Raw genomic sequence first — 26,038 nt, forward strand, 5'->3', positions numbered from 1 at the left:
GTCTACCTGGCATGATTCGCAAAGTGTACAAATTAAATGTAAATATTTTACCAGTCTATATCGTGTGTATACATCTTCTCATTACCAACAAATTGTCCGGGTTTAGGCTTACCTTACACTAACAACTTTCCCTTTTACTCAACGTACAGCGTCTCAACGTACAGCGTCTCAACGTACAGCGTCTCAACGTACTGCGTCTCAACGTACAGCGCCTCAACGTACAGCGCCTCAACGTACAGCGTCTCAACGTACAGCGTCTCAACGTACAGCGCCTCAACGTACAGCGCCTCAACGTACAGCGCCTCAACGTACAGCGCCTCAACGTACAGCGCCTCAACGTACTGCGCCTCAACGTACTGCGCCTCAACGTACAGCGCCTCAACGTACAGCGCCTCAACGTACAGCGCCTCAACGTACAGCGTCTCAACGTACAGCGTCTCAACGTACAGCGTCTCAACGTACAGCGTCTCAACGTACAGCGTCTCAAGGTACAGCGTTCTCAACTTACCTTTTTGCATGAACTACAAACTGCAATGTTTCATTTCTCCCTGAAAGCCGGCTTGTGTCGAAGATCACTGCAAGATGATACTGAGGAAAGACAAGGTAAGAGGAGAAGTATTGGGGAAAGCTTTTAGTAAAGTGACATGATGTATATCAAGTAGTTGTCAAAATCATTAGTTTGCTTTTCAGGCTCTCCAGAGTGACATGGCCCAGTGACTGCAGACAATACTGTAAATGTATAGTATGCCATCCTGTTGTGGTTGTGTTTATAACAACTAGACACTACATGGTATGTATGGAAAGACGTTTATGTCTAAACTACAAACAGACAAGTATTGACTGTAAAAAATGCATATGTAAAAGTTCTGTGATTATGTTTAGGACAGCTACATTAGTCTGTGCTCTTGCTAAAGGAAATGTTGTGCTTGGTTAAGGATAACAACTAAACACTGAATGCTATGTTTGGTATGGGAAGACTGATGGAGAAACTACAAAACGTATTGTCTGTAAAGTATTTATAATATGTAAACAATCTGCCAAGACCATTAGGAGCTATACCTTAGTCTGTGCTCTCAAAAAAAGGTTGTGCTTCGGTAAAGACAACAGGACACTATTTATAGCATGGTAACTGTATAATACATGTATGTAAACATTTTGCCATGACAATTAGGAGCTATACCTTAGTCTGTGCTCTCATGAAGGGAAATCCCACGCTGCATTTGAGGAAGTCTAAATCAACAAGACCACAGGAAATACCCTTCTCTTCCTTCAATAGAGAAACACACAGGGAGGGAGGGATGGGGGAAGATGGAGGGAGTGAGAACCAAGGTGAACGCAGCATAAAGAAAATATGATCACAGTGAAATACTCACTTCACATTATATAGCTGTGCCTCGGAGGAAAAATGACTTATTGAAAGGAGAAACACAGACAGGGGGATGGGGGATGGAGAAAGAGTGAGAGAGAGAGAAAGAACGAGAGAGAGATGGCGAGAGAGAGGAGAGTGGAGAGAGCATGAGCGCGAGAGACAGAGGGAGCAAGACAGAGAAAGAGGGACAGCCAAAGACACAGTATTAGAGGATGAGTGAGCCATGGTGAAAGCATTGAGAGGCGAGCCAACGGAAACGACAATGAACAGAGCTGACACATCCACTTCACCATACAGTATATACATACTGACATTAAAAGCTGTGCCTGTGAGGAGAAAGTATAGTACAGTGTATAAACTGACTAAATATTAGTTCCTACAAAAACATTTAATATTTTTACAATGCAGGTAAACATTTAGCTAATAATATACAATGACGTACGCTCAATGGTAAAGAATTGACGACAGTAAAAAAATAAAAATAAATGATCACACTCCACACACTCTTGTCCCTGCGGGAGAGGACGGTAAGAGGGAGGACAACCTCTAATTAGCGCAGGTAATAGGTCCTGATTAAAAGTAGTACACTATATAGGTAATAGGTCCTGATTAAAAGTAGTACACTATATAGGTAATAGGTCCTGATTAAAAGTAGTACACTATATAGGTAATAGGTCCTGATTAAAAGTAGTACACTATATAGGTAATAGGTCCTGATTAAAAGTAGTACACTATAAATAGGTAATAGGTCCTGATTAAAAGTAGTACACTATATAGGTAATAGGTCCTGATTAAAAGTAGTACACTATAAATAGGTAATAGGTCCTGATTAAAAGTAGTACACTATAAATAGGTAATAGGTCCTGATTAAAAGTAGTACACTATAAATAGGTAATAGGTCCTGATTAAAAGTAGTACACTATAAATAGGTAATAGGTCCTGATTAAAAGTAGTACACTATAAATAGGTAATAGGTCCTGATTAAAAGTAGTACACTATAAATAGGTAATAGGTCCTGATTAAAAGTAGTACACTATAAATAGGTAATAGGTCCTGATTAAAAGTAGTACACTATAAATAGGTAATAGGTCCTGATTAAAAGTAGTACACTATAAATAGGTAATAGGTCCTGATTAAAAGTAGTACACTATAAATAGGTAATAGGTCCTGATTAAAAGTAGTACACTATAAATAGGTAATAGGTCCTGATTAAAAGTAGTACACTATATAGGTAATAGGTCCTGATTAAAAGTAGTACACTATAAATAGGTAATAGGTCCTGGTTAAAAGTAGTACACTATTTAGGTAATAGGTCCTGGTTAAAAGTAGTACACTATAAATAGGTAATAGGTCCTGATTAAAAGTAGTACACTATAAATAGGTAATAGGTCCTGTTTAAAAGTAGTACACTATATAGGTAATAGGTCCTGATTAAAAGTAGTACACTATAAATAGGTAATAGGTCCTGATTAAAAGTAGTACACTATATAGGTAATAGGTCCTGGTTAAAAGTAGTACACTATATAGGGAATAGGTCCTGGTTAAAAGTAGTACACTATAAATAGGTAATAGGTCCTGATTAAAAGTAGTACACTATATAGGGAATAGGTCCTGGTTAAAAGTAGTACACTATATAGGGAATAGGTCCGGGTTAAAAGTAGTACACTATATAGGTAATAGGTCCTGATTAAAAGTAGTACACTATAAATAGGTAATAGGTCCTGATTAAAAGTAGTACACTATAAATAGGTAATAGGTCCTGATTAAAAGTAGTACACTATAAATAGGTAATAGGTCCTGATTAAAAGTAGTACACTATATAGGTAATAGGTCCTGATTAAAAGTAGTACACTATAAATAGGTAATAGGTCCTGATTAAAAGTAGTACACTATAAATAGGTAATAGGTCCTGATTAAAAGTAGTACACTATAAATAGGTAATAGGTCCTGATTAAAAGTAGCACACTATAAATAGGTAATAGGTCCTGATTAAAAGTAGTACACTATATAGGTAATAGGTCCTGATTAAAAGTAGTACACTATAAATAGGTAATAGGTCCTGGTTAAAAGTAGTACACTATATAGGTAATAGGTCCTGATTAAAAGTAGTACACTATAAATAGGTAATAGGTCCTGATTAAAAGTAGTACACTATATAGGTAATAGGTCCTGGTTAAAAGTAGTACACTATATAGGGAATAGGTCCTGGTTAAAAGTAGTACACTATAAATAGGTAATAGGTCCTGATTAAAAGTAGTACACTATATAGGGAATAGGTCCTGGTTAAAAGTAGTACACTATATAGGGAATAGGTCCGGGTTAAAAGTAGTACACTATATAGGGAATAGGGTGCCATTTAGATGCCGCCTGTGTGTTTGGAAGCTTGTCTAAACAGTAGAGAGCTTCACCGGCTGGACAGTATAAACACTGTGTGTGTGTGTGTGTGTGTGTGTGTGTGTGTATAAACACTCTGACCCTGAGAGGAGGAAGAATTCAAAAACAGTGAGAGTTCACTAAGGGGCTGCTGTTTCTGTGTGTGTGTGTGTGGGGGGGGAACATTGTGTGTGTGTATGTGGGGGGGAGGCACATTGTGTGTGTGTATGTGTGTGCAGGTGTGTGACTACATGTGTGTGGAGGAGGAGGAGGAGGAGGATAAAAGTAAGAAGGCTGTGACACATCACGACTTTGACAAGTTCACTGATAAAAACAGACAAAGTAGTGCTTCTGGAATGTTCAGCAGAGCTGGAAGAGGTAAATCAATGGACAACAAATATCTTCATTTATGCCTGCACGGAATCCTACTGAAGCTTTTGCATTGAATCCTACTGCAGCTCTTTAATATTTTAAAATACTGTATTATTATTTCTACACAATTGTCAGCTTGGAAAAAGCTAAATAGTATCAAAAGTCTTCAATGAACTACTACAGCACAGGTGTCAAACTCATTCCAGGGAGGGCCTAGTGTCTGCAGGTTTTTAGTTTTTCCATTAAATTAAGCCTTATACAACCAGGTGTGGGGAGTTCCTTACTAATTACTCACCTTAATTCATCAATCAAGTACAAAGGAGTAGTGAAAACCCGCAGACACTCAGCCCTCCGCGGAATGAATTTGACACCTGTGAACTACAGTATTCATAAGGGAACTACAGCGATTCCTAACCTCAACTGGACTTTACCTAAACTACTAACTTCTGGATATGCTGCAAACAAGGGATTGAGTTTAGAGATTTGCTGCTTATTTACCAGGGAGATAGATTAGAGGAGAAATTTGCTGCTTATTTACCAGGGAGATAGATTAGAGGAGAAATGTGCTGCTTATTTACCAGGGAGATAGATTAGAGATGAGAGATTTGCTGCTTATTTACCAGGGAGATAGATTAGAGATGAGAGATTTGCTGCATATTTAACAGTCGTTACCTCTCCCTCCTCTGCTCACACTCATAAATCCACACACCTATCATTACAAACTCTCCTTCTACTCCTCCTCCTCTTCTTCTTCTTGCCATAGCACCTACCAACTATTACCAGTCATTAGATTTACCCTCCTTTGCTCACACCATGATGAGGAAACATCACTCCACACACCTATCATCCAGCCTCCCCTCCTCCTTCCACTCTTCCCTCCCTTACTCATCAGTTTCCCAGCTCCAGGCCAGGGTGGGGTGGGGGGTTAGGGTGGGGCTGTGCCCTTAGTCTTCATTAAGTCAGCTAAAATAATCCCTCTTCCCCTGCCCCCCCACATCCCCCCAAACCTACTACCCCCACAGCCACCTGTATGGATGCAACTGGGATCCCAGCAGAGAGGGAGGGGACCCCAACAGAACTGGAACTGATCAATGGAGGAATTTCCTAGCTATTTCCTGTATTCCTTCAGTGCTGCTGTGCAAACACCGCTGGGTCTCCAGGGAAGGGGGTGGGCTGGGGGCAGGTATGGTGAAATACCACAGTGTGCCATCCCAGCAGCAAGATGTGTGACCTGTTGCCACAAGAAAAGGGCAACCAGTGAAGAACAAACATAACATACAACACATATTTATGTTGATTTATTTTCCCTTTGTACTAACTATTTCCACATCGTTACAACACTGTACATAGCCATAGTATAACATTTGAAATGTCTCTATTCCTTTGAAACTTTTGTGATTGTAATGTTTACTGTTAATTTACATTTTTCACTGTTTATTGTCTATTCCATTTGCTTTGGCAATGTAAACATATGTTTCCCATGCCAATAAAGCCCTTTGAATTGAGAACAAGAGTGTGTGAGAGAGAGAGAGTGGGGAGACCAGGGCAGAGTGGGAGGACTAGGGCAGAGTGGGGAGACTAGGGCAGAGTGGGGAGACTAGGGCAGAGTGGGGAGACTAGGGCAGAGTGGGGAGACTAGGGCAGAGTGGAAGGACTAGGGCAGAGTGGAAGGACTAGGGCAGAGTGTGGAGACTAGGGCAGAGTGTGGAGACTAGGGCAGAGTGTGGAGACTAGGGCAGAGTGTGGAGACTAGGGCAGAGTGGAAGGACTAGGGCAGAGTGGAAGGACTAGGGCAGAGTGGAAGGACTAGGGCAGAGTGGAAGGACTAGGGCAGAGTGGAAGGACTAGGGCAGAGTGGAAGGACTAGGGCAGAGTGGAAGGACTAGGGCAGAGTGGAAGGACTAGGGCAGAGTGTGGAGACTAGGGCAGTGTGGAGACTAGGGCAGAGTGTGGAGACTAGGGCAGAGTGGAAGGACTAGGGCAGAGTGTGGAGACTAGGGCAGAGTGTGGAGACTAGGGCAGAGTGTGGAGACTAGGGCAGAGTGTGGAGACTAGGGCAGAGTGGAAGGACTAGGGCAGAGGGGACTACCAGCTGTTTGATAATCTCTTTCTCACACTATCCATTTTTCTGTTTCTTTTCTCCATCTCACTTTCTATGATCTTCCTCTCTTTTTCACTATCTCTGTCACTCTTTCTCTGGTTGTTCCCTCTATTTCTCCCTCCTCTGGCCTCCCTCTCTCTCCCACTTTCTCTGGTCTTCTGTAGTCATGAATAGATTCATGTTTGGGATTCGGAAAAATGGCAGAGCTCTCTAATTTTCTTCCCCCTCTTTCGCCTCTCTTTATTACCCCCTCACCCTCCTTTCCCTCTTCTTCCACTCTCTCTGGTCTTCCTCCGTCTTCCACGTCTCATGTTAGGATTCTGACAAATGGCAGACCCATTAAATCTCACTGGGTTTATTTAGGTTGTTTTAGTGTCAGCAGAAGGCTTCAGTGGAGTCGTAGTTTGGTGGGAATTACTTTACCCATGAGACCTATCAGTCCCAAATTATTTCACTCACTACCCCTTGGCAGTTACACTTCAATGTTTGTTGAGATCTTTAAGGTGGAAGCAAAATGGCGGAAGCTCCACCACTAAAATGCTTTTATCTATCCATACTTTACATATTTTTAAACATTGAATGATTAGAGCCAAGAGGAAGGTGTAAGGAACGAATTGACGCAAGCTGATAGAGCTTGAGAAATAGGACATGATTAAAATGAGTCTATGTATCTTTCACCCTCTGTAGTCTACCTCTTCTATAGCTAAATAACTGTGACTAGAACGCTCTACTTTCTTCTGCTTAATAAAGAACTACAAGGACGATTTACCCTTGATTTACCACCTTTAACTATACAACAGGTTATGAGGAAGGACATACTCCTTAACCATGAGGTTTCAGTGCCCCTGAAATTCCTGTTAAATCATCACGAGTTCGTAAATGTCCCTCTCACTCCTCCAACCTTCTCCATCTTCCCTGTGGTGCACCTCCCTCCCTCCCTAACTCACATAGCTCATCCTGTACTCTAAATAAATACTGATAGTGTTGTTGTATCTATGCCGGAGACACGAATTGGCTAAGGATTTTGTGTTTGCAATGCTTTTTTTCTGTTTCTTTAGTTCAGTTCAGAAATGCCACTAGCATACGAATTTGGACTTTGATATGAGCTTGCCACAGCAGGACTTGGCAGTCTAAATAACAACACTGCTCTGGTTACATGTCTAGCCCTCAAACCAGTACCACACCAGTACCCTGATGTCTATAGTCAGAACCTCTGCTAAAGGCATTTGGTTCCTTCTTACTTTACTGCAAAAGCTTCTAGCAGAGGTTCTGGCTGTCCCAAACTCCTGACCTGTCATGAGTAACATAAGCTTCCAAAACACAAACCTGGTGCTCCCTTCCCCCAAAAATAAACCCACCACCCAGCTCCACCTCATAACCCAGGCTCCTGTGCTTCGGTGTATGCCAGTGTGGCGACAGACCTGGGTTCAAATACTATTTGAAATCATTTTAAATACTGGCCTTGATTTTGCTTACCTGGTGCAATGGAACCAATAGAATAGTCACAAAAGTGCCAACCTCGCCAATCTGGCACTATAGGCAGGTTGGACCAAACACTCAAAGTATATGAAAGATTTCAAATAGTATTTGAACCCAGGTCTTCTGAACAGTGTGCTGTCTTCTGGCTCCCTGAGAAGTGAGATGATGTTGAGCTTCTGAAACCAATTCACCTCCCTGGTTTTAAGAAAGCTCTGGTTGCAAGAACAACAGTGACATCCCCCCCCCAAAACACAGAGGGAACGGGAGTTCACGCTCGACTCCACACACACACACACACACACACACACACACACACACACACACACACACACACACACACACACACACACACACAAAGAAAGAGCCTCAGCGGAGAAACGGGAGCTGACCCTTGCAGAACCATAGCGGAGCAGAGAAACGGGAGCTGACCCTTGCAGAACCATAGCGGAGCAGAGAAACGGGAGCTGACCCTTGCAGAACCATAGCGGAGCAGAGAAACGGGAGCTGACCCTTGCAGAACCATAGCGGAGCAGAGAAACGGGAGCTGACCCTTGCAGAACCATAGCGGAGCAGAGGTAGGTAGTATCAACACTTCTATTTTCTACCAGCAGGGAGAAGTAATTACTAAAGTCTCGTACAGTAGTCAGACTAAGGCTGTTGCTGTGTGGGAGAATCCTGCAGACCTAGGTTAAAAAATTATCTGAAATCAACTCAAATACTTTATAATATATACTGTATTAGCTGGGCTTGATTGAGCTTGCCTTATGCAATGGATCCAATTGAAAAGTCCAGAAAGTGCAAACCCCGCCCACCTGGCACTCCAGGAAGCCTAAAGCAAATGCTCAAAGTATTTGCAATATTTCAAATAGTATTTAAACCCAGGTCTGACTGTGAGAGACTCCTGTGTCTTCTTTTAATATTGTTCCCTTCCTGTCTGTGACTTCCTGGTCCCGCTGGTCCCTCGACCTATTAGTTTCTTAAGCAGAGTCTCTCAACCCATTAGCTTCTTTAACAAAGAATCCCTCAACCTATTTGCTTCCCAGACATAGAGAGACTCTGTTACAGGAGGTAACCCAATACTAAACGTCAACCTGAAGTTCATAGTTAATTAAATTAGCCAGGTGAAACTAAAACCCTTAAAATACTATTTGAGCAATATTTGAGCAAAATATTATTGTGCATATGGGTAAAATATTATTGTCTCTCTCACTCTCATCTCTGACATGGCATCTCTCTCAGGTATGATTAGATCTGTTCTGCCCTCCTTCCATACACAGTGTTAGGGAGTTGTTGAATGAGGAGTATTTTTGTTAGGTATTGTGCTCTTGCTAGGGTTGCCAAATGAAACTTTCCCCAAAAAATTCTAGATTTTCAAGAATTTGCACTTGTTGGATTCCAGTTGTAGGATTCCCTTTGAGTATTCTCTCTTGATTCCAGGAATCTTCCAACAGGGCTTTCTGAAAAACTTGGGAATGTTGGGAAGGTTTCTGGAATTTGGCACCCCTATCTCTTGTTGACATGGTTCGTCTGTCCCTAGTCAGTAGTGCATGTGACAAAGTGACAGAAGGTCAGCCAAATTAACTACCTAAACTTGTCTCTCTCTCCTCACAAAGTCTGGCTTCCCCTGTGCTCTCTTTTTTCTCTTCTCTCTCTTCCCTCTTCGCCCCTACCTTCTTCTACACAACAGCCTGTACTAACAACAACAACAGAACAACAATAACAGAACTACAGAAATAGAACAACAACCAACCCTCTGCCAGTAGTTGATATAGAAGACCTCTCTGGAGAAGTTGAAGTAGATATTGGTGTCGTAGGCATCGTCCCCTGCGTTGGAGATGGTCACGTTCAGAGAGACGTTCCTCACTCCTCCTAGAGCAAGGTGGGGATGGACGTGGAGCCTGGAGGCAGGAATATAATAGTTAACGTTTTATTTGATAGGGACAGAAACAATTAAAACATTGGGAGGGGTTCCTCACTCCTTCCAGGGCTAGGTGGGGCCAGACATGGAGCCTAGCAAGATGAGGAATCAGGCATTTCAGTTGATAAACTATTTCAGTTGATGAACTATTTCAGTTGATGAACTATTTCAGTTGATAATCTATTTCAGTTGATAAACTATTTCAGTTGATAAACTATTTCAGTTGATAAACTATTTCAGTTGATAAACTATTTCAGTTAATTATTGAACAGTGCTGATTAACTGCATTTGTTTTACATTCTCTGGGATCATTATGTATCGTCTCTAAGTCAGTAAGTAACAAGTAGGCCTATGTATAATACTAGCCTGTCTCAAGACTGCCACTGTCTCTTAATGTGTTTTTTTATATATAGAGACATTACCCTGTGAGGTACAAGTTATTATCATAACTACAGTGGAGTTATAGCAGAGATATTTCACTCTACACACATACAAAGAACACCGGTAATATATGACTAAGCTGTTTTACTACTGAACCACTGAATAACACATGATTTTGGTTTCCAAACGTACAGACTGCCAATGATTCATACAACAAAGAGGAAAGGAAAAGACCTCCCTCACTAAATATGGAAAAGGCATGGATGGTATCCAACCACAACGAGAGCCAATGAGGACGCATCATAGTTCCACTAACCACACCCACTCAGTGTGTACAGCATGACGTCAGTCCGCTTTCATAGAGGAGTGGTGAGCAGTGGCCAGAAAAGAAGAAACACACCCACCCATCCGCACAATATCAACGAAGTGAGTGACCAAACAGAGGAACAGACTGTCTGTCTGTCTGTCTGTCTGTGTTCTTTACCCAGAAAGCAGCAGTTTCCCATGGAGTCTCAGGTCAGCAGCACAGTCATCAGACAGGCAGTTCTTCTCAAACCATGTCTAGAAGAGGAAACATAACAGAGAGAGTGAGAGGGAGTGAGAGAGATAGAGAGCATAGTGAGGGAGTGAGAAAGGGAGTGAGAGAGAGAGACCGAGAGTTTATATGACCTCACAGTTCTGGTCTGAAGAAGCGTACACACACACACACACACACACACACAAACTAGAGGGCAGTGTTGTGTTGTGGTTAATGTGGGATAAATCGACTGACTGGTTAACTGCCATTGCAGCTCTGACGGTCGTGTGTGTGTGTGTGTGTGTGTGTGTGTGTGTGTGTGTGTGTGTGTGTGTGTGTGTGTGTGTGGTGGCTATAGGATGGCTAGTCTCCAATAATCACTTGCTTTATATTAACAAATTATTTTGTTTTTTGTTTCAAGACTGAACAGAGCTGATGGGCAGTCAGTCATCCAGAACAGCGCTGTCCATTCGCTTGGTCTGAAGAAACTGAAATACAGTCCGTGCCCCATATAGAACCCTATTCCTTATGGAGTGCATTGCTTTTGACTACTTTAAGGGGGAAAAGGGAGCGATTTGGGATGCAGCCAGACAGTACAGTGCAGTTGCAGCCCATGAAACTCTACACAAATAGTTCTCTAAGTGTTGAAAGATGCAAAAAGTTGCTAATTCTCCACTTTTTAATGAGCACAAGTGGTGGAAATGGGAGTAGGGGGATGATTATTTAAATGTTGGTGGGGTAGAGGAGGGCGGGTGGGGGTAGAGGAGGGGTGGGTGGGGGTAGAGGAGGGGTGGGAGCTAAAAAAATAAATTAATTAATCAACCTTCCAAATGTCTTTCAAGGAAAGAAAACACAGTGGTAACACCAAGTGGTAACTGAAACCACCTCGTTATAATGATCATTTGAGGTTATTTCTTTGAGGTTATTTTTTTGACATTCCTCTGCTGATACAGAGGAAGACGTGACTTTGCTTTCAGGTACCAGGATTAGAGGGTGGATTCTTAAAATATTCCTACAACTTAAAGGAAATTAATATACTGTATATTTAAATTGAACTCTGATAGACTTTCGGCAGAAAGTCTTCAAGACTTTTCAATGCTGAAAAATCCCTGGCTCCAACCACTGCCACGCCCACCACCTAAGCTCCATTTTGATCCAGAATAAAACATGGTATTGCAGCGATTTCGGGGGGTAACTCAGACCTGGACTCAAATCTGGGTCCAGCGACTGTCAAACACCTTAGCTGTTACACCAAAACTCTGTAAGGTTGCTAGGTGTTGTCACTACAGTATGTTGTGTGTGAGGATTTCAACCTACGTATAGGCAACACAAAACCTGTTACCTCATTCAACCTACCTATAGGCAACACAACAACTGTAGCCTGTTATCTCAATCAACAGACATATAGGCAGTGGTGTTAAGTACTTAAGTGAAAATACTTGAAAGTACTACTTAAGTAATGTTTTGGGATTATCTGTACTTTACTTTTACTTCACTACATTCCTAAAGAAAATATTATACTTTTTGCTGCATACATTTTCCTTGACACCCAAAAGTACTCGTTACATTTTGAATGCTTAGCAGGACAGGAAAATTGTCTAATTCACACATTTGTGACTTGTTTCAGGAAACTAGGCGGATGTCAGGTGTCACTACTTCACAGGAGTGCCATTCGAACTTATACTTAAATAAAAATAATCTAAATGCGTTTTTTGTCCAAAATGCCTTCTGTAACATTTGAACTTTCATGTGCCTTAATAACAAACTTACATGAAATCTGTAAATACGGATAAAGTCGTTAAACTACGAGCCTTGTTGGTTTAGCCACAGAAAAAGTCAGTAAACTTCCCGCTAGCCATGATTGGCTGATATAATGAGTGGGTTGGACATGCCGAGAGATGTGTTTGGATTGGTCTGCCATGTAGCATGCTTCTGTCTATTTGAGCTGGTCAGTATGTGTAGGTAATCCTTTCTAATGTGGCTTTTTTAGAAGGATATCACGTAGGAAAACTGCATAAGTGTTGCTCTCCACTTTCTGAAGGACCAAGTTTTGAAATCAGTGGAAGTAGAGTATGATAGTTAAGGAGATGGAGAAAACATCTGTCTCAGGATTACATCTTCAAACTAAGGGCAACCTTGGCATCCGTGATAGGGAGAAGCGTCCATCCATGTATACAGTTAAGATAGTCTAGCTAGCTACATTTTCAGATATTACACATTTCTAATTTTGTCAGAAAGTCATTTCATGTTAAAGTATACTGTTAGCTAGCTAGCGAACATTAGCTGGCTGCTGATAGACATAGCTGGTAAATTTGTTCTGGCTATCTACTCTGATTTCAGAGCACTCTCGTCTGAGTGTGCCAGAGCGCAGAATAACTGACGAAATTACGAACACTCAACACCCATTGAATATGGCCGTTGTCAGTAAACATTGGCAATAAAGCGCTGTTGCCAGCAGCACAGTTGTGGTCACCAACGCTCTGGATAACATACAAACAACCTAACCAGCTCTGCTAGGGCAAGTAAAATGGTAAGAGTGAGGTGTTCTCTCATTTGTGTCTGGAAGTAGCTATCAAGCTAGCCAACGTTGGCCAGTTAGTTTGGGTGCTTGACTGCTGTTGTTAGGACAGAACGCTCGGATCAACCCTGCTCCTCAGCCAGAGTGTCCAGTGTGAGCTCTGAACACTCTTAGAGCGAAATGCTCTGAATTTACAAACGTACAATCTGACAACGCTCTGAGTTTACGAACGCCCAGAGCATACTGTGGCACTCCAGATTAAATTTATGAACACACCCATAGTATAAACCAGCCTTTAGTCTTGAATTTTTGGTTGTTTAGTACATGGCCTCATATCTGAATCCTTAGAGATTTTAAGACAATTTTCTCAAAAGTGAGTTTACAAGTTTATCAATTTTCAAAACAGAATGACTTTCCCATTGTACAACTGGAGTGTATGATATACCATGTTCTAGCTCTGAGTCTCTACTTTTATTCAAAGTAAAAAACACAATTTCACATTTTTATAGATAAGACCAAATCGAGCCGGTCGATCACATTTATCAAGAGAACATCCCTGGTCATCCCTACTGCCTCTGATCTGGCGGACTCACTAAACACATGCTTCATTTGTAAATGATGTCTGAGTGTTGGAGTGTGCTCCTAGCTATCCGGAAATAAAATAAAAAACAACAAGAAAATGGTGCCGTCTGGTTTGCTTAATATAAGGAATTTGAAACAATTTATACTTTTACTGTTGATGCTTAAGTATATTTGAGCAATTACATTTACTTTTGATAGTTAAGTATATAGTTAACTATGGGGTGGCAGGTAGCCTAGTGGTTAGAGCGTTGGACTAGTAACTGAAAGGTTGCAAGATTGAATCCCCGAGCTGACAAGGTAAAAATCTGTCGTTCTGCACCTGAACAAGGCAGTTAACCCACTGTTCCTAGGCCGTCATTGAAAATAAGAATTTGTTCTTAATTGACTTGACCAAATACATTAGACTTTTACTCAAGTAGTATTTTACTGGGCGACTTTCACTTTTAATAATTTTCTGTTAAGGTGTTTTTTTACTCAAGTATGACAATTGGGTAATTTTTCAACCACTGCATACAGGCAACACAACAACTGTAGAACGTTACCTCATTCTTTGCTGCTATCTTGTCTCCTTTCTTCCAGCGTAGTACAGGTGTGAGAGCAGGCAGGTCATTGTCAAGATGTCCATCCACCACATGCTTCCCCAGGGTGTAGGCCACTTCAAAGGTGATGGCTGTGAACACGTCTTTCACGTCCTTCTGCAGAGAGACAGAGAGAAACAAAATGGCTGTTCAAGCACAATGTAATCTCGAAATCCAGAACCAAATCTTAAAATGCTCGGTTTGTCATGAGAAAGAGCTAAATGTTACCACCTAGAAAATAAATGCCTTTATCTTATGTTACCATCTGAACCTCTGAGTGGTTTTAAAATAGTTTCCTCCTGCTCTCTAGCAATCTCAACATGGACAGAGCCACCCAAGCTTCAGAACTGGATCCTAGGTTCAGAAGAACACTCATGCCAACCTGAACTGTTCTGGCTCAGATATTTTCTCCACACATTCTCCTTTTCTGCTTGGTTCCAGCAACTATGGTGGATGCGTAACCAGAGCAGCCCAGTACAGCTCAGCCCAGTACAGCTCAGCTCAGCCCAGTACAGCTCAGCTCAGCCCAGCTTTGGCTGGGCTCAGTAGTGTGAAGAAGGTAAAATGTAATACATTTCATAATAAACACCTGGCATTGCATTGGCCTGTGCTCTACGCTATCTTTTTCACTGTGAGGCCATACAACCTGAGAGAACCATAGAGAAAGTGTTCCTTTTGGCATGGGACTTGGAAACAAAAAGCTCTGAATATGATCAAACCCTACATCCTCATTAGAGAATACTGTTGGAAAGGGGACATGGGAAAATCACATCTTTGTCTTTCTCGCTTTTCTTTCATATGTCTCTCCTTTGAAGAGCTAGAGACTCTCTGATGGTGATGGGTTTGGCTCCATCGTACTGTCTCGTACTACCAACAGACCGGGAAAACTCACACAAGCTGAGGCTTAACAGAAAACAAGTGTTTATCTTTGCCCCATACTAGTGTCTGGCAGCTTGGAGCCAAACCCCTTATGTAAACACAGATGGGTTCACTTTCTTTTTCTTTCCGGTGGGGGGTCTCTCTCTCCATCTCTCTCCGTCCGTCTCTCTCTCAATTTCCATTCTTTTATCGCTCCATTTTACACCGTCCGTCAACCCACATACCCCCATCCTCTTCAGGTCATATAGGAGGGCTGAAGTTCTGTCTGGTTGGATTAACACATTAGCCCACACATACTGAAACACACACACACTGACATCCTCTGTGGAGGGACGACTGTCTGCTACCTAACAACTTGGGAGAGTTATGACAGGAAAGAGGAACAGTGTGGTAATGGGTAGGACATGAATGGACAGAAACAGGCCTGGTTACAGGGCTTATTCCTCCATGGGAGGGATACAATACTGCAGCCCGTCCCTATGATCGCTATGACTGAAATTGTAAAATTCACTAAAAGTTTTTGTGAATTATCCTCTTAGTAGTATAGCTTACTTTATCAAGCTTCTGGTAACGCACAGGTAGAAATATACCAAGATACGCAGTCTTCTTACTGTGCTTTATCTGCTTTACTGTTTGTCATTGAATAAATTTGCTAATTATGTCATTGAAATATTTCTTTGTTAAATGTCATATTAAACAAAACACAAATATCATTGAATATATACTGAACAAAAATATAAAGGCAACATACAACAATATCTACGATTTTACTAAGTTACAGTTCATATAGGGAAATCAGTCCATTTAAATGAATTAATTAAGCCCTAATCTATGGATTTCACAAGACAAATACCTTTAAAAAAAAAGTAGGGGCGTGGAACAGAAAACCAGTCAGTATCTGGTGATACCACCATTTGCCTCATGCAACGCGACACACCTTCTCATAGAGTTGATCAAGCTGTTGATTGTGGCCTGTGGAATTGACAGGAACTGAAACACGCTGTCGTACACATCAATCCAGAGCATCCCAAACATGCCCAATGGGTGAAACGTCTGGTGAGTATGCAGGCCATGGAGGAACTGGGACATTTTCAGCTTCCAGGAATTGTGTACAGATCATTGTGATATGAGGTGATGGCGGCGGAAACGCTGACATCTGTTCACAACGTTGACATCAGCAAACCGCTCGCCCACACGACGCCATACACGCGGTCTGCGATTGTGAGTCCGGTTGGACATACTGCCAAATTCTTTAAAAAGACATTGGAGGCAGCTTATGTTAAATTAATATTAAATTCTCTGGCAACAGCTCTGGTGGGCATAACTGCAGTCAGCATGCCAATTGCATGCTCCCTCGAAACTTGAGACATCTGTGGCATTTTGTTATGTGACAAAACTGCACATTTTAGAGTGGCCTTTTATTGTCCCCATCACAAGGTGCACCTGTGTAATGATCATGCCGTTTAAATCAACTTCTTGATATTCCACACCTGTCAGGTGGATGGATTATCTTGGCAAAGAAGAAATGCTCACTAAAAGGGATGTAAACAAATTTGTGCACAAAATCTGAGAGAATCCTTGGGATCTTTTATTTCAGCTCATGAAACATGCGACCAACTCTTCACATGTTGTGTTTAGATTTTTGTTCAGTGTAATTTGATGGGTTTGGTTCCCAAACTTCCATATACTAAACAATGGGGATGAGCACCTCCCTATCCACATCGAGAGGGCTGAAGTGGAGCTTCAAGTTCCTTGGTGTCCAAATCACTAAGGACTTAAAATGGCCCTCATACGCACATATTCGTGAAGAAGGCGCGATAGCGCCTCTTCCGCCTCAGGAGGTTGAAAAGGTTTGGCCTGGGCTACATCTGAGTTGACCCTTCTATTTTATTTACATTTTTGCACTGTCTCTATGCACCCTCACAGGACTCTACACACTAACAATCCAACACACACACGCACTTTACTTGCTCACACACACATAACACGCACACACATTTATACCTACTCTACACTCATTCACACATTCATATACAATCATCACATACGCTGCTGCTACTCTGTTTATCATATATCCTGATGCCTAGTCACCTATTGTACATATCTACCTCTACCACTCCAGTATCCCTGCACATTGTAAATATGGTACTGGAACTGACCCTGTATATAGTATGCTTACTTACTTTATTTTCTTGTGTTCTTCTTATTTTTGTTTCTCGTGTGTTTTTGTTCTACCTTAAGTTATTTTTAGTATTACACTGTTATTGATTACTGCCTTATTGGGGTTAGAGCTTGGAAGAAAGGCATTTCACTGTACTTGTGCATGTGACATCAGAACTTGAAACACACAGCATGGACGTACACTACCGTTCAAAAGTTTGGGGTCACTTAGAAATGTCCTTGTTTTTGAAAGAAAATCACTTTTTTTGTCCATTAAAATAACATAAAATACAGTGAAGACATTGTTAATGTTGTAAATGAAGCGGCGACTCCGGGATGCTGACCTAGGCAGAGTTGCAAAGAAAAAGCCATATCGCAGACTGGCCAATAAAAAGAAAAGATTAAGATGGGCAAAAGAACACAGACACTGGACAGAGGAACTCTTCATCTACAACATTAACAATGTCTGCACCGTATTTCTGATCAATTTGATGTTATTTTAATGGATTTTTTTATATTTTTTAAACAAGGACATTTCTAAGTGACCCCAAACTTTTGAACAGTAGTGTACGCACACACATAAACACACACACACACACACACCCACGCACGCATAAACACGCACACACGCATAAACACGCACACAGGTCGTGTACTGTATGAGAGAGGGGCTGGCCTTTCAAATTGGTGGTGTTTAGAGCTAAATGCTTCAAATAGCCCCTGTCCAGTGGCCTCTGAGTGAACCTACCTCCAGGGACCAGTCAGCCACAGGCCAGTGTCCCCACATTCAGCTGCAGCCCAGCACTCCAACACTAAAGGACTTAAATGGAGTTGTTGCAAAACATTAAACATAACTAGTGTTTGTTGTGTGAAATCTTGGAATTCTAAATGTCCTTCAAGTAAGTAGGGAAATAAAAAGTTGTAATCCCTGGTAGCCATTAGGACCTTCATTAAACAACAACGTAGACTAGTTTAGAGGTCTTTCCACTAGATCTTGTCAAACAGAGACTGTATTATTGTGGGAGATGGAGACAGAGCCTGGGTCCCAAATGGCACCTTCTTCCTTATACAGTATAGTACACTACTGTAAGACCTGGTCAAAAGTAGTGCACTATATAAGGAATAGGGTGCCATTTGGAACGGACCCACTTCCCAAACCCAGAGTCAGGAACAGAACTATGCCTGGCTGGATTCTGAGAAAGAGCAGCAGGACTCACATCACATCCCCCTTTATATTAGGAAACAGTGGCGGTCATTGGTAAGCCTTCTTTGGCCCAAGCTTTTATAATGCAGTTATTTATGTTTGCCATACCACCCCACTCAACCCATGCCTCCCAAGCCCCCAGTCTCCCCCCAGCCCTAGTTCCAGGCTCCTACCTCACCCCGACCCCCCACCCCCCTACCACAGCCTTTCAAACCCAGCTCCCCAACCCTACATAGTCCACTACTCCAGCCTCCCACCCCAGCTCCCTCCCAGTGCTGCTGTTAACTCCTGTATTTATAGAACACAGGAGTTCCTGAGTTCCAACTGAAACTGAGACCTACTGGGCGTTAACAGACTGTTGCCTTTAATTGTGTGAATGGAATGGACCCACACAACAACTGGTCCTTACATACAGGTACCGGTCACAGACACACACCGGTCCCAGCGCTGCACACACACACACACACACGAGAGACAGCATGGCAACAGGTCACTCAATAGTGAAAGGTTGCCATTGTATGAACCAACACTCATTTGTACTCAAACGCCTCAGGGAGGGTTTGTTTCATTCAATTGTGCCCTTTCACATTGGACGGAACACAAGCACTGATGGAGAATGAGTTCATGTTCTATAGAATGAGTTTCTGTTCTTTAGAATGAGTTTCTGTTCTTTAGAATGAGTTTCTGTTCTTTAGAATGAGTTTCTGTTCTATAGAATGAGTTTCTGTTCTATAGAATGAGTTTCTGTTCTATAGAATGAGTTTCTGTTCTTTAGAATGAGTTTCTGTTCTTTAGAATGAGTTTCTGTTCTATAGAATGAGTTTCTGTTCTTTAGAATGAGTTTCTGTTCTTTAGAATGAGTTTCTGTTCTTTAGAATGAGTTTCTGTTGTTTAGAATGAGTTTCTGTTGTTTAGAATGAGTTTCTGTTCTTTAGAATGAGTTTCTGTTCTTTAGAATGAGTTTCTGTTCTATAGAATGAGTTTCTGTTCTATAGAATGAGTTTCTGTTCTATAGAATGAGTTTCTGTTGTTTAGAATGAGTTTCTGTTGTTTAGAATGAGTTTCTGTTCTTTAGAATGAGTTTCTGTTCTTTAGAATGAGTTTCTGTTCTTTGAGTTTCTGTTCTTTAGAATGAGTTTCTGTTCTACAGAATGAGTTTCTGTTCTACAGAATGAGTTTCTGTTCTACAGAATGAGTTTCTGTTCTTTAGAATGAGTTTCTGTTCTATAGAATGAGTTTCTGTTCTATAGAATGAGTTTCTGTTCTATAGAATGAGTTTCTGTTCTATAGAATGAGTTTCTGTTCTTTAGAATGAGTTTCTGTTCTTTAGAATGAGTTTCTGTTCTACAGAATGAGTTTATGTTCTATAGAATGAGTTTCTGTTCTACAGAATGAGTTTCTGTTCTACAGAATGAGTTTCTGTTCTTTAGAATGAGTTTCTGTTCTTTAGAATGAGTTTCTGTTCTATAGAATGAGTTTCTGTTCTATAGAATGAGTTTCTGTTCTATAGAATGAGTTTATGTTCTTTAGAATGAGTTTCTGTTCTTTTTAGAATGAGTTTCTGTTCTTTAGAATGAGTTTCTGTTCTACAGAATGAGTTTCTGTTCTTTAGAATGAGTTTGTTCTTTAGAATGAGTTTCTGTTGTTTAGAATGAGTTTCTGTTCTATAGAATGAGTTTGTTCTATAGAATGAGTTTCTGTTCTATAGAATGAGTTTCTGTTCTATAGAATGAGTTTCTGTTCTATAGAATGAGTTTCTGTTCTATAGAATGAGTTTCTGTTCTTTAGAATGAGTTTCTGTTCTTTAGAATGAGTTTCTGTTCTATAGAATGAGTTTCTGTTCTTTAGAATGAGTTTCTGTTCTTTAGAATGAGTTTCTGTTCTATATAATGAGTTTCTGTTCTATATAATGAGTTTCTGTTCTACAGAATGAGTTTCTGTTCTACAGAATGAGTTTCTGTTCTTTAGAATGAGTTTCTGTTCTATAGAATGAGTTTCTGTTCTATAGAATGAGTTTCTGTTCTACAGAATGAGTTTCTGTTCTATAGAATGAGTTTCTGTTCTATAGAATGAGTTTATGTTCTTTAGAATGAGTTTCTGTTCTTTTTAGAATGAGTTTCTGTTCTTTAGAATGAGTTTCTGTTCTACAGAATGAGTTTCTGTTCTTTAGAATGAGTTTGTTCTTTAGAATGAGTTTCTATTGTTTAGAATGAGTTTCTGTTCTATATAATGAGTTTCTGTTCTATATAATGAGTTTCTGTTCTACAGAATGAGTTTCTGTTCTACAGAATGAGTTTCTGTTCTTTAGAATGAGTTTCTGTTCTATAGAATGAGTTTCTGTTCTATAGAATGAGTTTCTGTTCTACAGAATGAGTTTCTGTTCTATAGAATGAGTTTCTGTTCTATAGAATGAGTTTATGTTCTTTAGAATGAGTTTCTGTTCTTTTTAGAATGAGTTTCTGTTCTTTAGAATGAGTTTCTGTTCTACAGAATGAGTTTCTGTTCTTTAGAATGAGTTTGTTCTTTAGAATGAGTTTCTATTGTTTAGAATGAGTTTCTGTTCTATAGAATGAGTTTGTTCTATAGAATGAGTTTCTGTTCTATAGAATGAGTTTCTGTTCTATAGAATGAGTTTCTGTTCTATAGAATGAGTTTCTGTTCTATAGAATGAGTTTCTGTTCTTTAGAATGAGTTTCTGTTCTTTAGAATGAGCTTCTGTTCTTTGAGTTTCTGTTCTTTAGAATGAGTTTCTGTTGTTTAGAATGAGTTTCTGTTGTTTAGAATGAGTTTCTGTTCTTTAGAATGAGTTTCTGTTCTTTAGAATGAGTTTCTGTTCTTTGAGTTTCTGTTCTTTAGAATGAGTTTCTGTTCTACAGAATGAGTTTCTGTTCTACAGAATGAGTTTCTGTTCTTTAGAATGAGTTTCTGTTCTATAGAATGAGTTTCTGTTCTTTAGAATGAGTTTCTGTTCTACAGAATGAGTTTCTGTTCTACAGAATGAGTTTCTGTTCTACAGAATGAGTTTCTGTTCTTTAGAATGAGTTTCTGTTCTTTAGAATGAGTTTCTGTTCTATAGAATGAGTTTCTGTTCTATAGAATGAGTTTCTGTTCTATAGAATGAGTTTCTGTTCTATAGAATGAGTTTCTGTTCTATAGAATGCGTTTCTGTTCTTTTTAGAATGCGTTTCTGTTCTTTTTAGAATGAGTTTCTGTTCTTTAGAATGAGTTTCTGTTCTACAGAATGAGTTTCTGTTCTACAGAATGAGTTTCTGTTCTACAGAATGAGTTTCTGTTCTTTAGAATGAGTTTGTTCTTTAGAATGAGTTTCTGTTGTTTAGAATGAGTTTCTGTTCTATAGAATGAGTTTCTGTTCTATAGAATGAGTTTCTGTTCTATAGAATGAGTTTCTGTTCTTTAGAATGAGTTTCTGTTCTATAGAATGAGTTTCTGTTCTATAGAATGAGTTTCTGTTCTATAGAATGAGTTTCTGTTCTACAGAATGAGTTTCTGTTCTATAGAATGAGTTTCTGTTCTATAGAATGAGTTTCTGTTCTTTAGAATGAGTTTCTGTTCTTTAGAATGAGTTGCTGTTCTTTAGAATGAGTTTCTGTTCTATAGAATGAGTTTCTGTTCTTTAGAATGAGTTTCTGTTCTTTTTAGAATGAGTTTCTGTTCTTTAGAATGAGTTTCTGTTCTTTAGAATGAGTTTCTGTTCTTTAGAATGAGTTTGTTCTTTAGAATGAGTTTCTGTTCTATAGAATGAGTTTCTGTTCTTTAGAATGAGTTTGTTCTATAGAATGAGTTTCTGTTCTATAGAATGAGTTTCTGTTCTATAGAATGATAGAATGAGTTTCTGTTCTTTAGAATGAGTTTCTGTTCTTTTTAGAATGAGTTTCTGTTCTTTAGAATGAGTTTCTGTTCTTTAGAATGAGTTTCTGTTCTTTAGAATGAGTTTGTTCTTTAGAATGAGTTTCTGTTCTATAGAATGAGTTTCAGTTCTATAGAATGAGTTTCTGTTCTATAGAATGAGTTTCTGTTCTATAGAATGATAGAATGAGTTTCTGTTCTTTAGAATGAGTTTCTGTTCTTTTTAGAATGAGTTTCTGTTCTTTAGAATGAGTTTCTGTTCTTTAGAATGAGTTTCTGTTCTATAGAATGAGTTTCTGTTGTTTAGAATGAGTTTGTTCTATAGAATGAGTTTCTGTTCTATAGAATGAGTTTCTGTTCTATAGAATGATAGAATGAGTTTCTGTTCTTTTTAGAATGAGTTTCTGTTCTTTAGAATGAGTTTCTGTTCTTTAGAATGAGTTTCTGTTCTTTAGAATGAGTTTGTTCTTTAGAATGAGTTTCTGTTCTATAGAATGAGTTTCAGTTCTATAGAATGAGTTTCTGTTGTATAGAATGAGTTTCTGTTCTATAGAATGAGTTTCTGTTCTATAGAATGAGTTTCTGTTCTATAGAATGAGTTTCTGTTCTTTAGAATGAGTTTGTTCTATAGAATGAGTTTCTGTTGTTTAGAATGAGTTTCTGTTCTATAGAATGAGTTTCTGTTCTATAGAATGAGTTTCTGTTCTATAGAATGAGTTTCAGTTCTATAGAATGAGTTTCAGTTCTATAGAATGAGTTTCAGTTCTATAGAATGAGTTTCTGTTCTATAGAATGAGTTTCTGTTCTTTAGAATGAGTTTCTGTTCTATAGAATGAGTTTCTGTTCTATAGAATGAGTTTCTGTTGTTTAGAATGAGTTTCTGTTCTATAGAATGAGTTTCTGTTCTATAGAATGAGTTTCTGTTCTATATAATGAGTTTCTGTTCTATATAATGAGTTTCTGTTGTTTAGAATGAGTTTCTGTTGTTTAGAATGAGTTTCTGTTCTATAGAATGAGTTTCTGTTCTATAGAATGAGTTTCAGTTCTATAGAATGAGTTTCAGTTCTATAGAATGAGTTTCAGTTCTATAGAATGAGTTTCTGTTCTATAGAATGAGTTTCTGTTCTTTAGAATGAGTTTCTGTTCTATAGAATGAGTTTCTGTTCTATAGAATGATAGAATGAGTTTCTGTTCTTTTTAGAATGAGTTTCTGTTCTTTAGAATGAGTTTCTGTTCTTTAGAATGAGTTTCTGTTCTTTAGAATGAGTTTGTTCTTTAGAATGAGTTTCTGTTCTATAGAATGAGTTTCAGTTCTATAGAATGAGTTTCTGTTGTATAGAATGAGTTTCTGTTCTATAGAATGAGTTTCTGTTCTATAGAATGAGTTTCTGTTCTATAGAATGAGTTTCTGTTCTTTAGAATGAGTTTGTTCTATAGAATGAGTTTCTGTTGTTTAGAATGAGTTTCTGTTCTATAGAATGAGTTTCTGTTCTATAGAATGAGTTTCTGTTCTATAGAATGAGTTTCAGTTCTATAGAATGAGTTTCAGTTCTATAGAATGAGTTTCAGTTCTATAGAATGAGTTTCTGTTCTATAGAATGAGTTTCTGTTCTTTAGAATGAGTTTCTGTTCTATAGAATGAGTTTCTGTTCTATAGAATGAGTTTCTGTTGTTTAGAATGAGTTTCTGTTCTATAGAATGAGTTTCTGTTCTATAGAATGAGTTTCTGTTCTATATAATGAGTTTCTGTTCTATATAATGAGTTTCTGTTGTTTAGAATGAGTTTCTGTTGTTTAGAATGAGTTTCTGTTCTATAGAATGAGTTTCTGTTCTATAGAATGAGTTTCTGTTGTTTAGAATGAGTTTCTGTTCTATAGAATGAGTTTCTGTTCTATAGAATGAGTTTCTGTTCTATAGAATGAGTTTCTGTTCTTTAGAATGAGTTTCTGTTCTTTAGAATGAGTTTCTGTTCTTTAGAATGAGTTTCTGTTGTTTAGAATGAGTTTCTGTTCTATAGAATGAGTTTCTGTTCTATAGAATGAGTTTCTGTTGTTTAGAATGAGTTTCTGTTGTTTAGAATGATTTTCTGTTTAGAATGATTTTCTGTTGTTTAGAATGATTTTCTGTTTTTTAGAACATATTATTAGAATAAAAAGTTACGACAGTCATCAAGGAAAGCGTCAACTCATAAATACACAGTCATAAAACAGAGAGAGAGTTTAAAGATTTGGAGGAGTTCATGTGACATACTGGAGGTTCATTTATGTTTATCCCCAGAGAGAGATAGAAAGGAAGAGAGAGGAAGAGAGAAAGAGAGAGCGAGAAAAATACCGTTTGAGTGAGTGAGAGGGAGGGAGGATACATGGCCAATAAAACAGGGTCCAAGTCCCCTAGGTCAACATCAGGCACTACTCTGTGACTAGTTGTCATTTGGATTTTTGTCACTTAAACTACCTTTCTTCGTCATCTGACAACTTGATCTACCATCCAGTTGTTTACAATATAGGCCTACTTACAATACATACTGAACAAAAACAAACGTAACAACTTCAACTATTTTACTGAGTTACACTTCATATAAGGAAATCAGTCAATTGAAATAAATTCATTAGGCCCTTATTTGTGGAATTCACATGACTGGGCAGGGGCTCCTATAACTATAAACTACTTGTAATTTGACTATGTTTCATGGCATTTCAATCAACCTGGGAGCATTTCTCAGGCAGTATAGCATTGTCATGCATTTATTTTTGTTTTCAGTTTGAAAACACTGGACAAAATGACTACTTAGGATACTGACAATTTGCTACTCTTTACTGTATTTTAAGGATTGTTATACTTGGAACTGTGTACCCACACAGGCACAGCAGCCTAAGCCCAGGAACTTCTCTCACACACTCACATGCAGTGGCGGATTTAGGTATAGGTGACATGGGCAGCCGCTCAGGGCATCATCTTGCCAGGGGCGGCACGGAGCGCCAGCACCAAAAAAATCTGAATGGTGACATTTGCGCAATCTTTTTTCTATCGCTCATTTGCACGTCACGTCAATGATATCAGGTCACCGTGTGGGACAATTAACCTTGTCGGAGTGGGCGCCCTGATTCTAGTTTGTGAGCTAGGCAGGCTACTGCCTGCAAAAGTCTCCCACTCAGAAGTACAAGATGGGGAGGGGGGCAGGGGTAGGTTGACCTTAGGTCTCCCCACTGGAAGCTCGATGTAGGGGGAGCGAGGGAATCTATCAAATAGCACACCTCTAACTTTGTACGGTACTAACGCAATTAGTAAAATCAGTCACTACGAAATGCTACCAAATAAACCACAATTCATTCATAATACTGTGATTACATAGTTTCACAGACATATTGTTGGGGGGGGGGGGAGTTCGCCCAGGGAGCCATACAAGCTAGAACCGCCACTGCTCACATGCATATCTGATCAGCAAGATGGCAGCACCCCAAGCCTCTGCTTCATGTTCTCACTCTCCCTCTCTCCGTCACAGTGGGTGCAGGGAGGATGATGTCAGCCTTTTCAAAGCTCTGATCCTCTCTCTCTCTCGCTCTCGTTCTCACACACACAACTTCCTTTAAAGCCTTTAAAGGGCAGAGCAAGGGAATTGCATGTTTGAGTTGATATATTATTTATTTCCTGTCTACAATTCAGCTTATTTCTAATGAATAGGAGTAACTGAAGGTTTCAATTCAAATACACCTTTACGAGACGGTTTTCCAGACCAGATT

The 26,038-nt window shown here is 39.5% G+C and overlaps 1 protein-coding gene across 1 annotated transcript in view; it reads right to left on the minus strand.

The window, feature by feature from the left end:
- itga9 (integrin, alpha 9) overlaps positions 1-26,038 on the minus strand; it is a 136,914-nt gene that overhangs the window by 24,751 nt on the left and 86,125 nt on the right. Inside the window, exons 16-20 of the mRNA XM_029765253.1 lie at positions 14,153-14,305; positions 10,478-10,554; positions 9,445-9,592; positions 1,181-1,267; positions 509-588 (exon numbers count right to left, since the gene is read on the minus strand). Coding sequence (XP_029621113.1) covers positions 509-588; positions 1,181-1,267; positions 9,445-9,592; positions 10,478-10,554; positions 14,153-14,305 — 545 coding nt within the window. The remainder of the gene's footprint in view (positions 1-508; positions 589-1,180; positions 1,268-9,444; positions 9,593-10,477; positions 10,555-14,152; positions 14,306-26,038) is intronic.

This window comes from Salmo trutta, chromosome 10 (genome assembly GCF_901001165.1).
Source record: "Salmo trutta chromosome 10, fSalTru1.1, whole genome shotgun sequence".
NCBI lineage: Eukaryota > Metazoa > Chordata > Actinopteri > Salmoniformes > Salmonidae > Salmo > Salmo trutta.